The sequence below is a fragment of the Copidosoma floridanum genome, unplaced genomic scaffold, assembly GCF_036245765.1.
Source record: "Copidosoma floridanum isolate Cflo_tuat_1 unplaced genomic scaffold, Cflo_Japanese_pri ptg000009l, whole genome shotgun sequence".
Taxonomy (NCBI): domain Eukaryota; kingdom Metazoa; phylum Arthropoda; class Insecta; order Hymenoptera; family Encyrtidae; genus Copidosoma; species Copidosoma floridanum.
In genome coordinates this window covers 2,703,861-2,717,748 of record NW_028321886.1, presented here as the reverse complement: position 1 = coordinate 2,717,748, position 13,888 = coordinate 2,703,861, and the positions used below count along the sequence as shown (strand labels likewise).

Below are 13,888 nucleotides of genomic sequence, written 5' to 3'. Positions count from 1 at the left end.
GCGTCTGTCGGTTTTCTCGTCAAAATAAATACGTTAGCCATGGAATTGATGGCTTGGATATAGCTTATACCGTTTCTTACGTTTTCCCCAAGATTACGAGATCCGAGGAGGAGTCTTAATCTATGTCTTCACACTTAAATCGTGTCAGTGCAATCTTTTGTAATTAACAGGCCTCCTTTTCGGTAGTTATTTTTATTTTTATTTTTTTCATTCTTTAGTCATAACAATGAAGTTAATTATGACAATAAGTTTTATTACATTAGGAAATAAGACATTATTTCATTCATAATTTTGATGGAGATAGAACATTTTTGTGAATCATTTTTCGCAAAGCAGCTGTTGGTTCTTTGTATTCTTAGGCCCTTTATTTTCATAACCAATTAATATGCACACAAATACGTACATACCCTGAGACACCCGTTAACAACACTTATTATCCATGTCAGCTCTCAAGTTATGTACGAAAAAACTAATAAATAATTGCTATTCAAATTTAATTGCTATTAAAAATTAATTGTAGCCTTGATGTAACACACAAGAACTAGCTTTGTTTCATTGAACATTATATAATAATTGTAATTGACGGAATAAATAAGGTTTACCGTAACTGTCAATACTTGACGATGTTTCGTTTTATTATGATGGAGTCTCTGTTTAAAAGAAAAAAAAAGTTTTTCCGTGAGTCTCAAAAAGGGGCGGATGTAGGGGGAGGATATCCCGTGTTTCTCTTGCTGGAGTATACATCTCTTATCTTTCCTTATAATTGATTTTCTCGAGCCTCGAAACCTCACAAGTAGTATGAAAAACACTCAAACCCACTGATACCCCGTACCAATTTCATCTCTCTTAGACATCCATCTATATGAAGTCTCGATGATGACGTTTTTCAATTTCACGGTACTAGTTTCCGCATCACTCCCATCCTCAACCATCGACACCCCATATACAGAGTCGTTTCGTCGATAAACAGAAACTACGTCGTCTACGTACTTGAAATTCCGTTTCATTATTGGCCAGCCACCTCCGATGTACTCCCCATCGCGAGCGCAGCATGTACACTTCGAGGCGTGTTCTGCTATCCACGTTCCTCGAAAGTTTAACTCACTGATTTCTCTCTTTGGTGCGGGTAACGTGTGTACGTGTATTGAAAGAAACGGGCGCAGCGGGGAGCCGACAATGAGCGGTTGTTTTCTCGCTTAGGCGCGTTCACTCGTGACTTGAAACCGAAGGGGGGGTACTGCGTCTCGCCGATGGCCACCACCACTGATGCAGTTGAGCGGCGTCCGTTTTTTCGCCAGACGAGGCCAACACCCGTGTAAGCTCCATTGAAATCATAAAGCTCGGCGGGTACTCTTCATCGTCACGGGCTCGTAAACGCTCGCGAGTAGCAGCGGCCCGCCCCCCTCCGTTTCCTTCCTTCCTACGCTCTTTGCCCCGCGTACACGAGGTGTTGAGATTTTTATGGTAAGAGCCCTTTAGACTTTGAAGCCTCCCCGCCCCCTTTTTCTCGCCATCGTAAGGCAATTATCGTCTTGGAAACGAGGTTTTTTAAGATTTTTACCCATCCCAAAATACACCTTTTTTTCCTCCGTAGATCACTTTTTGGCAATTGTTTTCAGTAAATTTTGTTTCTTTGCTTTCGACTGCATATACGCAAAATCACCTTCATTTGATAAAACGTCAAGTGGAACCAATTGAAAAATGTATTGATGCACTTTAAATCCCAAAACATCGTGTACAAACACACGAACGAGCACTTGTCTCTCTTTGTTCTTTCACCACTTGCATTTAAAGTAAAACTTATTTTTGGGCAAAGAAAACATTGGAAAATATACCTTTGCAGAAACCCACCACTGCCCTTCACTTTGACGAAACAACAGGCCCAAAGGTAAATTAAGTTCTCTCGGCAACGAAAAGAGACGAGCTCACGTTGGGAAGCCTTTACCCAATCCATAGAAGAATGAGCTCGAAACAAATGAACAACATCTTTTTTTTACCGAGAAGCCAAAGCAGCGACCTTATGGTTTTGCGCAAAAAGGCCGAACGAACCGAGGGAGACACAATGGCTGGACCCCAGAGAAAGTACACCTATATATATATGCGTGTGCTTGTGCACTTTGTTGATGAATAGGGGGAATTTGCTTCACTCGAGGTTTTTGTCTCTGGGAACTCTTTCGCCAGAGTCCCCGGGCACCCTTGCACTACTCGCTACCGACGACACGGGTAAGGGTGAGGAGAATGCGCGAATCAGAGTTCCATGCTCGTCGCGTGCCAAACCAAATTAAAGCGCGAAAAAAGAGTCCCAGCTGGTGACTGGGCAGCAAAACATCGTTTGCTAGTAGGTATGTGCGGCTGGTTGGGCGCGTTATGAGCCTCCGAGGGAGGGCCGACCACGGAATTCGCATGTGCGGCTGCGTGCCTGTCTGACTGCGGGTCTCTAACGAGCTGCACTGCCGGCTCATCCCTTCGTTGCCCTTTCGCCCCCGATACTTCCCCTCTTGTGACCACACGTGTGCTAGCACATACTTGTACGTATAGGCAGGTAGTGGACCTCACCTTCTATACTCGCCTTGCGATAAAACTCTCCTCTTTTTCTTGTGTGCTCCAGAGCGGACGTGGCTGCGCATTTTTGTTCACCGTTTAGGCCGTGCTAAAAATATATCCGCAATTGTGATTAAATCTTTAATGAAAACTTTTACCCCATACACGTAGAGTACGCTATGAGAGTGCTTTTTTAATGTTTTGTTTTACTAACCATTCCTCGTTAGATTCAATAAACTGTGCTTGTACAACAGTACTACTAAATCATAAGGTAAATAAATTCTGGTTTTAAATTTGGTGCCGTAAGTTTCTTCTGTCCATAAATCGTTATTATAACCATTTTTATCCAACTTCTGTATTAAATAGAAACTGTACGCAACGCATACAGCGAAGAGAGCGTATTCAGAAGTTCACGTTATGATAACGAAAACAGAGCCAGCAAGCAATCCGATGCAACATTATTACAGTCGTTTATGACTGTAATGTGCCAAGCCATAAAAGAGTACAGATTTATGCAAACGCCTTTGTCGTTGCTGTACCAGTGCATACAATTTTGAGACATTTATCATCAATGAATATGATTTGTTAACATTTGCGATGGAGCCACACAACATAGGTGGAAAACAAGTTTCAAAATTTTTTTTTGTTTCCCAAAATTTTGTAATACGTGCATACGATTACGTATACATACTTACTCTGCCATCACATATATATTATAAGCAATATAAATGAATGATGTACTTACATATGAAGAGGCACCTGTTTAATTCCTGTAACGTTTATGCATCAAACGAGTTGCAAATGGGAGGAAAGCTCTCGAGAATTCCCTTTGTGTACACGTAAACGTAATTTTAATCTCACATGCCACGATACGCTTCTGCGTAAAAGCGTATACAAGTATACCTGTATGGTACGATAATGCGATGCAATGCTTTGGAGGACGATTACGTTCGTTGGAAAGCGTATCAGCATATACCTACGTATTTGCACGAGCAGCCAAAATTTAGTTCGGCTGATTCTCATTTTTCATTGATTATTATAAAAAACAACTGTTACGAGAAAGAGGCTGCTTTCCACTGATTGTTCTTGACATACATTATTACAAAATCTTGGACGAGAAGTTCATAATTTGCACGTACAACGTTTCGTTGCCATAACTACCGAGCATTCGTCGAGAGTCCTTTTCTCGTAAACGCTTCACGGTTACGAGTGGGGAAATCACCCGTTCTCCTGGCTCTTCGCAACATAACTTGTGCTGTAACGATCCACAGCCCCGGGCGATACCCTACCACCCGCTTTAGTAGCCACGCGTACAGCGTCGATGCGGTGATACCATAACATTTAACTTGTCTCATATAATCCTTCACTAATTCACTAAGAACTCGCGTTTTCATTCGATAAATTGTTTTTTTTTTTTTTCGATATCGGAAACAATTGCTTTCGCTGCTAGCCCTTTTAATTGCGATTTTTTACTTTTCTTCCCTCCCACTTTTAGCAAGCGCATAATCACTACAATGGAGCAACTGATTGGTCGGTTGTACAGTATTTGCGCGATTTAAATGAATGTGAAATAATTAGCAAGTATTGAAGCAATGGAAGCCAAAATCATTTCAGAAACGACTTAAGTTATCCACAGAATCTTTCGTGCACTGAGTTCATGCAGCTGTAAAAAATATCCTTTCTCGGTTTGGGTCAACGGTCTCCTCAATTCACATTCAGAACGGCATCTGCATCTCTGCCCATGGCTGAAGGGTGAGATTTTAGATGATGGGAAAGGGATGCCGGCTCACTAGAGATGTACACATGGAGAGACAGGCAGGAAGATATTGATTGGAAGTTTGAAACCGGATTTATTGTGCACAGACCAGTGAAGCAGCTTGAAAAATGTATTATAAACAACAACAGCTCTAGCAATACCATTAGTATTGAAAGACATAAACGGACGTCGGACCACTTGATGTTAAGCATTTCACTGATCAAGACAGTAACAATCTAATAGAAAAATTTTATTGAGAAAAAAAAAAAAAGATTTCCATTACCCTAGAAACAGCGTGATGCATAATCATAAGCAGCACCAGCGGTAGCAGCAACGAGAAAACGAGTCCGGGGACCTTTAGTTGTTTTTTTTTTTCCTCCCCAACAACAGCCTGCAGTTAAGCGTATTTGTATGCAAAAGTACGAATGCACTCTAATAGAAGCGCCGAGGAAATTGGAAAATGGTACCTTCCGACAGCTCATCTCGGCTATCCTCCGTTCGAGGGTTGTTGGGGTGGCCGCCGAGAGACGGAAGAAGTCGAGGAGGGACGAATCCAAATGAATTTGTTCGTCCACACCTTGAGCTTGTAATCAAGGGTAGGTTCAAAAGAGATGGGGATCCAGAGAAAGGGTTACTCTGGGCAGTATGTAGATGCACCAGGAAGGGGTGCAATTAAAATGAGCCGCACTGAAAACTGTGGGAGCCTCCTACGTTCTTTCTCTTTTCAGCAAAGGCCGAAATTGCTCGTTGGGCTTGTCACCCATACTCGTTTAAATATACTTATAATGCAGCACTTTTCTAGCCTTTGCTCATACATACCTCCTCTTTTTCTTCTTTCTCGACTATTTTTGGTACTTTTCCTGGAGGCAAATAAAAAGAAAGAGGGAGATTTTACCGAAATATGCCATTTTTGCTTTCGACTAAACTGAAATGATTTTCGATTAGCGTTGTTTTCTGAAAAGATGGGAGTATATACGTTGTCCAGAAAACTAAGAGATAAAAAACAAGATATCACCGTTTTAGCAAAACTATTAACAATTTGTCTTTTGAGAAACTCACTGTAATTCTGCCAAGCATTACTCGAAATGGGTAGAACATTATTGCAATATTATTCTGTTCGACTCATCCACTTTGTGCGATGGATTTGTGTACATTAATTACAGGAATAGCAAACAATACAACACAGGAAAATTTAATTAATTTTATGTCTTATGTTCAGTACAGTAAAATGTACATGATACATGATTAGGGGGACGGTAAACAGTGCGATAATGTCTATTTGGAGATAATTTTTCTGTTCGTCTCACTCCATTCCCTGAATAATTTTTATGTAAATGAACGAAAAATTAGTAACACTTCTGTTATCACCTTGTTACTGACCACCACGGATGCCTAATGAAAAACTGGTAAGTCTTTCAAAACACCGGAGTTTCTTTGCGAATGACAATAAAAGGGGAAAAAAAGAATGAAATATTTGACTGGGTGGTACAGATCGCGAACACGCAAAATGCTTGACATGCCCATCCTCTATTCTTTTTGCTGATCTGAATGATTAAAGAATCAGGGACCAGCTAAGAGTTTATTGTTACCGAAACTACAAAAGGGATTCGGAGACAATGAAATTAAGGGTAACAAACATTCCCGATCTTCGTACGATATCACGTAGCGCATTATTATCAGACAGGCTAAGCATCCAAGTTACGATCCGTTAGATAAAAAATGCATAAAAATAATTAATCAGACACCACGTTGGCATATATTAGTAATGAGAAAGGCACGACGTGACCCTTAATTAATCTCTTCTTAGTAAATCTTACCACTTATATTTTATTCTGTTGCAAAAATCATGTGTGCAACGTACCTTTGACATGAAAGGTATACATAACAAGAAATTCTAGTTTAAACAAAAACACAAAATGACATTTTATAAAACGTTGAAAGCCATCGCTTGGAAAACGAAAACATCGCTAAAAGATAAGTGCTGGATTAGTGTTACGATAGTAAGCTTACATTACATACTTCCAAATGACATTGTAGAAAGACAAGACAGGTTGATAAGTTCCAGGAGCATGTGGAGGAGCCCGAGACCCAGAGGCAAAACGCAGTCACTTCTCTAAGAAACAGCCAACGTATAATTATTAGCTACACTAGTAGGGGTAGGCAAGAGTTTTGGGTGTGTGTCTAAGGCTGAGTCAACGACGTGCAACTCCTCAAATGAACAACTTGGCGGAGTTTTGGGGGGGGGGGTAGTATAGGCTCCTACCTAAGCAAGTTGTTGTCAGTCGTCAGGTGCATTATGCGGAACGCGTCTTTTGTTTCTCTCTCGCAGTCATTGCGACTTGCCTCGACAATTACGTCCGAGAACCACAGCCGTGAGGAGGTGCTCGCCTCGCTATTCTCAATTAAACTTGCGAACGAGGAGCCCGAGAGATTACCCAGCCGGCCCGTAAATTCGTTCTCGCGGTCGCAAGCCGTATCGTATTTTCTATTCAAGTTTACTGTTTAACAACAATGCAACGATTGGAAAAACCGTAACGAAGACGTTGCAGTTACTATTCCTACGCTGAATTTAATTGAATATGGAGTGGCGGCTGATAAATGGATCGCGAAATCATGTCAATAAGATACTTTGTCGTACTTTGTGGGAAAAGAGATGATAAAAAACTTACTCGTTACTAGGAGCAGGAATATCACCAATGAGAAAACCAATGGACAGTCACGGTACATCATATTATTAGTGATCTTGTTGGTGTTCCGCAAATGAGCCATTTTTGTGGATTTTTTTTTTTTTTTTTTTTTCAGACGTTGCACGTGCTTTCGTGCATTGAAGGTCAAGTTGTGGTTGTCACTTTTGTTCTAAGGAATTTACGATTCGTATTCTTATCGTATGCCACTGAAGATATCAGCTAAAAGCACGCAAAACGAAATAACACCTTTGTACACCATTTGATTCGTTAGTGTGTGTACGTAGTATTTATACTATCCCTGAAATAGGCAAATCGGTATTTACGATTTACAAAAACACTAAGTCACTGTCACGTTGACATCGTCCATTGGACTCCATGGAGGAGAGTAATTTCAATCTCTCGAATTTGCCGATTTTGCGGTCAGTAGTTGGCCCACGTTGATCGTAACTTCACTATTACTCAAACACCCACTGCTCCGAAATGCGTAGCACCCCATCCGGTAGGAACAACACAATTTGCTCGCCACACGTGGTGCTATTGTTTAAATTTTGGTAGACGCGATGCCGGAGAGACGGAGTTTTCTCAACAACTGGGCCCATTGCCTACATATCGGAGCAAACGTCGTTCGAGGCGCGCACCAACTTCCCGAGTGCAATGTACTCGCGGTGCGGCGTAGCACGAGAGAATGAGGGGGGCCCCGACCGCGTCACCGGCGCTGCTACCACTGGAGGCGCATGCCCGCCGTCGCCGCTGCCACGCCACCCCTTCCCCCGCACTTGCAGGTCCACCCTTTGCTCAAAGATTGCGTGTGTGTGGGTGTGGGTGGATGGCCCACACGAGTTCAGTTGCTTGGGGCATGTTGGTGCTCGTGACGCCTCATCCCCTCATGGTTTTCCAGGTAGACTGTATACGAGGTGGCGGGCGATCGGCTTGCCCTTCGCATCAATCCAAATCTTCGGACCAGATCTATACATTATCATGCCGTGTCACAGATACCACGTTGTTTTGACAGGTGCCAGAAATGGCACGTGGAGAAGAATTAATCGGAGCTACATTTATTATCATTCGACGTTAGGAAACTCATACTTTGAGCTGACCCATATTTCTGTGGATGAATGTGATTGTTTACTTATTTTCGAATACCATGAAACTGATTAATTTAACTCGTAAAAAGTATAAAATGGCACAGTCTTGAGTTTTTAAATGGCACACTTATATGACTTGAAAATTAATTTTGTATGAATAGACTTTGCCATGGGGCTATGCATTGGTATAGATGGTTTAAGAATAATAGCTTTGTCTTGCTAAACCCCAATTTCCTACATTTTGATAGACGTAATATGAATGAGCTACTATTTACTATTTATAAAGTCTAGAACGAGTTTTAGTTGATTGATAAACCAGAAACAAAAATGTCAACAATTCAAAAACTTAGAAATGTGGGCTTCTCTGGTATACATGTATACGATCGGCCTTGCATGGCGACCGCACATTGGGGCTGTAACGCGTGTGGACGTCACCAAGGCATCAGTGGCCAACGATTCCCTCGTTTGTCCGCTCCGATGGTCGTATCGCTCGTATACAGTTCTCGTACCAACGACTGGACTACTGCACATACCGACATGTAAGGTTCTGTCCACGTACCACCACGTCTAGGGGATGAGGTGGGGTCGAAATGGCTGGGCAGGGCTGCAGGAAGCAGAGATCACCGGAAGGTCAGCTCCGCTGCCATACGAGTCTGCGGATTCTTTTTACGACTTTCTCAAATGCTGTTAACCCACATAACAAAATGCTCCTATCCACCCTCGTAGTGCATCTCTCTTTTCCCTTTCCGTCGTGTGCAGCTTTCAACGACCAAGTAGTGGGGTAGTGTTGTTACTGGCGTAGATATGTACGTACAAGGTATTCAAGTAGACATATTATAACCCTTACGTATATACGTACGGACTAATGCCTTTCTGCTGATCTGATATACGTTTTTTTATTTTGCATAGGTGTTCATGTGTAAGGATAAATGGTACATGTTTGGGTTTGTTTGTTTATATAGGAGTAGCAGGAGAATAACGGAGAATTGGTCTTTCTGGTTGTTGGTTTTCAAGTTTAAGCTTTTTTTTATTATTAATACACAAGAATGATCCTTCAATCAATCATCTGATTTTTATGTATCTGTTATGATAAAAATAAAGATGAAAATTGTTCTGTAACTTTAAAATTTTAAAGTTATCTATGAATGTTCGTGATATTATGAACTAAGAGAGTAGATGATACCGTCTTAAAAAATTTATTGTAATATGACTAAAACCTTTTCATTTGCTGTGTTATTAGTCGAAAAAGATCAGAGGGTTTGTTCAGTCGTGTTAAAAAAAAATTATATAAAATTATTAAAGTAATTAAAATCAAGTGAGTTAACGATAGCTTTAAAATTATCAATAGTAATACTATTCATATAATATGTTCGCTTAGTAAAAAAATAATGAGATGAACAATTTTACTGCAATCAAGCTTATTTAAAATGATGTAATACGTGATGTTAAATTACTTTGTAATTTTAAATCGTATCTGTAGTATATGAATTAATAAATGCAGTATTTAATTTTTCAAAGATGAAAAAACGAAAAAAAGTTTTTTCAGATAGTGTGATATTGTATTAGGCATCGAAAAAAATGCAGTCATACATGTCTTCATGCATACATGTACCAACGTTGTTAAAATTTTTTTTGTAGAATCATGTTAAATTCTTCACTGTCTCTGAAATATGCAGCAACGGAGATATTACGTATACGTTGAAAAACCTCGCATCGATCTACGAGTGAAATATTCTCGAACTTCATGAGGTTACTATTAGTTTCACCGCAAATCAAATATAATATGGAGTAGTCCTTGGATCCTCCATATGGAAAATCCGAAAATACTACGTGTACTATGCTAATTTCACGTATTATGTATCAACGTATCTTAAAACTAAACATCTTAGTAATTTAAAATAGTAAACAATTGCGAATAAAACTGCGGAATACTAAAAATGATGGAAAAATCACCGAATCTCTATGAAAAATAGAGCAAATTGGACGAGCCGTTCGTGCGTTTCCATGAGCACACAAACAAGAGTTAGAAAAAAAAAGAAAAGAGGGACGAGTTAGATTGAAAAAGTGTAGGGTAAATGAAGAAAAAGAAAGAGTTAGGGTACGTTTGATGTGGTGAGACGAAGGGTGGATCATGAGAACAGCGTGGAAAACTCGTTGTTAGGGAAATTCATGTACCAGGTGAGGAATTTAAATTTGTAATTAAATTTTTTTATCAAAAGCTATGGACTCACGGTTGAACGAATATGTTCCAGCACAATTCAAATTTACGTACAAAAAAGTGTACAGTTAATGCCATCCAGGCGTAATCGTAAAATGAAGAAAACATTTTTTACACCAATGGTAAAATTAAACTAAACAATGGTAACAATACATTATGAATAATTGTATGAATGAAAATAATGCCAGAAAGGTAAACAAATTAAATCAGACAATCGAATGAATTGAAAGATAAGTAAAAATGAATACAATTTTAGTGAAAAAGGAAGAAAAGAAGAGAGCGAAAGATTGAACCAATGGGAGGGGGGGGGGTTCAAAAGAAAAGGATTGGATGGTGGAAAGCGAAAAAGTCGTGGCTACACACTTCACTGAATTATCGTGCAGACCGGCTTCATCTTTCGGACCGGCAAGCGCTTTATTGTCCACACATGGAAGCACGTAGACACGTACACGAGAGCTAGCTATTGTGCGGACGCAGGAGAACGCGAGGGCAGAGAAAGAGAGTCGGAGGGTGGAGGATAAATGTTCGCGGAGCCGCCGACGTAAGTTATATCCCTCTCTTTTTCAGAGGTCATCCCGTGCTGGGCGCTTAAGCTCGTTTCTATCGAGGATAGATTATGCGAAGGGGGTGCAGGACAAAAAAGCTAAGTAAACGAGAGTCGAGCTTTTGTTGAACCAATTGTCGGTTGCGTGGGCATGCACATGCTCCGACTACCCTCCTTCTCGACCCCTATCTTTTTGCTAGAAGCCTCCAAACGGTTTGGACGTACACGTGAGAGGAATAATCACCGGATACGGCGAACAGTGTTGATTATTTTCGTGTTTCGCGTAGTCGGATGAGTCCGCTATAAATAATAAGATTACGTGCAGTCGATTGCTTGTTTCTTTTTTTTTTTTTTTTTTTTTTTTTTTTTTTTTTTTTTTTTTTTCATGAAAATATATGCTTCGCCCTGCCAATGCGAGCCATAAATTTTTTCTTCTCGCATTGAGATAGTGCCTATACATTATTGGCCTGCTTTCGGCTGTGGTGCCTGTATACAGTATTAATTTCAGCGTCTCGATGCGATCTTCAAAATTTATACTTGGTTATGGAGTTTGCACATTTTATTTTCATAAAACATGGTAACTGGACGACTCGATCTTGGTTTTTTTTTTTTTTTTTTTTTTTTTAATGTGTACGAAACGATGAAATCAACGAATTTTCGAATAGTTTAATACTAACAGAAACTTCAAAGTTTGAAAAATGTTGAATTTGAGAATTATTCCTCACGTTAAATAAGATAGTTATGTCAAGGCAACAAAAGTCGAGGCTTTGCTTGCCAAAAATTCAAACATTTCTTTCTCATCTCCTAGCGTTGGCTTAAAAAATGTTATCTCTCCATTCCGTTTTTATATCCTCAATTCCGTTTTCTAATATCTTAGAGTGAACCATTTTTTGTCTATACGCACGTTGATCATTCGTGGTATTTGTTTATTAAAGAAATCCTGTTATCGAAACAAATACGATTTTTACAAGAGGATATTTCTGAAATTTTTATAAATTTAAACACAATCCAATAAAAGTTATTTTGTCAAGTTGAAGCAAAGAAATATGATATTCATGTGATATATTCGTAATGACTGACTCGGCAACTACGCAAAAAATAAATTTTTTCCTGTACTGCTCATATTGCTCGTAATATTAATAACAACAATGCGAAAGCTTTAAAAGTAAATTAAATTCTTGTAATGCATCGACAAGGAGGCATGGGTGTATATAATCAATGTGAGCACTTCAGTTGCTCCGTATGCTTTCTTACGTGGTTGCAGTGCTTGCACTCGCTACAGAGTCGTCAGTGTACTAATACATAATAACGCTCGGGTAGAAGTGCACAGCACTTGCTCCTTCGCTACTCAGCGGTGATTAATCGCGCAAAGAGCATCCGTCGCGTAGAAAGAGACGACAAATGGAATGAAGCTGTCTGTCGTGTCGGTCGCATGAATATTTATTTCTCTTTTTTTTTTGTAGCTGCTTGTGTGAATGGAGTTGATACGTTTGGGACTTTACGAAGCGACAAATGAATAACGTACAAAAATTTTTTAATACAAATTAATCACTACCTGATACTTGAAATTGATTAAAATGGATGGATTCATTTGATGAATGAAGTTTGGTTTGAAACGTATATAATGATTTCACTTGCGCGTTGATTAATTTTTATCATTTGATGCACATCAAAGTATGCGGCTAGAGTTACGACTTTCCAATTTCTATGTGTATATTCATATTTTTAAATCATACATGTAATGTAGTGCGTGCATGTATCTCGAATTTTTCAATTTCCAAAAAAAAAAAAATTCAATTATTATGTTCAAATTATTATCCAAGTGAAAAAGCGTACTTGTCTAAAAAAATTCTCATGATAACCTGAAAAATACAGTATCTTTTACAATTGTGTACAAATGTATTAAAAAAAAATTACGTAAATCACAACACCGTAATTTTCTTCTGAAAAATTGTTCATGAGAAGGTGCTTCAGAAACATTATTTCAAGTAATGCTAAAAACTCATTGTCATCTTAGAATTTTTTTTAACAATCTGTTATACTTACCCAAATAGTTTTTGAATGACGTACTTCCAAAGCAACTTTTGGATGGGATTTTCAAATAACCTTTCAGGCGTTTTTGTTAATATAACTTCAAACGATACGTTTTTCTAATTGGCTATCAAAGTATGAAATATTGGGAGCTACTCCTAAAGATCAAATAAGTGTCTACTGTCCGTCCAAATTGTATGATGTATGTTTACAGTGCTCCTTTGAACAAAGCAATGGCTGTGACATCGCATGATCAAATTAATAAAATTTTTTATTTAAAAAGCAGTGACTGGAAAAAAGGCCATTCATCTAACAGACACATGAAAAAAAAAAAAAGAGAATAGAGAGACGAGAAAAAAGCAGAAGAAGAGTGAATCTTCTGTGCTCACTGAATGAATTCTAAAGCCAGAATTCGCGGCTTTTCATCATTCCCTTGCTCTGCTGCTGCTGGTGGTGGAAGATGTATATCATCCGTTCGACGAACTCCCAGCACGAATCAAATCTGATCGGGTAAAAATGAGAAAAAAAAAGAAAAAAAGAAAAAAAGAAAAAAAAAAGAGACAAGAAACGTGAGCGCACGTGCACGTGCGGTACAAGAGACGTGCTGCGCGCACGAAGCAAATTTTTGAGCTTATTGTCGACGACGTTCTGTGTGAGGAAGTGGGACGAAGGGATGGAGCGACCCGACAGTAAGAAGGAAAGGAATCGCATGTATCTTGCCTATAGAATGGAAAAGAGGAGAGAGCAGCGCAGGCGATATGCCACCTTATATTTCCAACCTTTCCTCATCGCTGTGACTGTCTGCAGCTTTTCCGCTACTACATATACGTACAAACTCACGTACAGGTACACGTTAGAATTCATACGACCGAGGTCCATAGCCACTCGTTGTAGGGTCCTTCACGGATTTAGCAGCGAGCTCTCGTATCGGTATTAAGGCAGGTACGTATGCATACACGCACACCCGCGCGTCTAGATGTTCATTCTTCAAATTTTTCTGCCGCTCTCACCACCGAGTCTCGAATA

General features: G+C 39.5%; 1 protein-coding gene across 1 annotated transcript in view; it reads right to left on the bottom strand.

The window, feature by feature from the left end:
* Positions 1-7,078, bottom strand: part of LOC106646139 (uncharacterized) — a 55,162-nt gene extending 48,084 nt beyond the window's left edge. Inside the window, exon 1 of the mRNA XM_089589727.1 lies at positions 6,967-7,078. Coding sequence (XP_089445853.1) covers positions 6,967-7,066 — 100 coding nt within the window. The 5' untranslated portion in view covers positions 7,067-7,078. The remainder of the gene's footprint in view (positions 1-6,966) is intronic.
* Between the last annotated feature and the right edge of the window lie 6,810 nt (positions 7,079-13,888).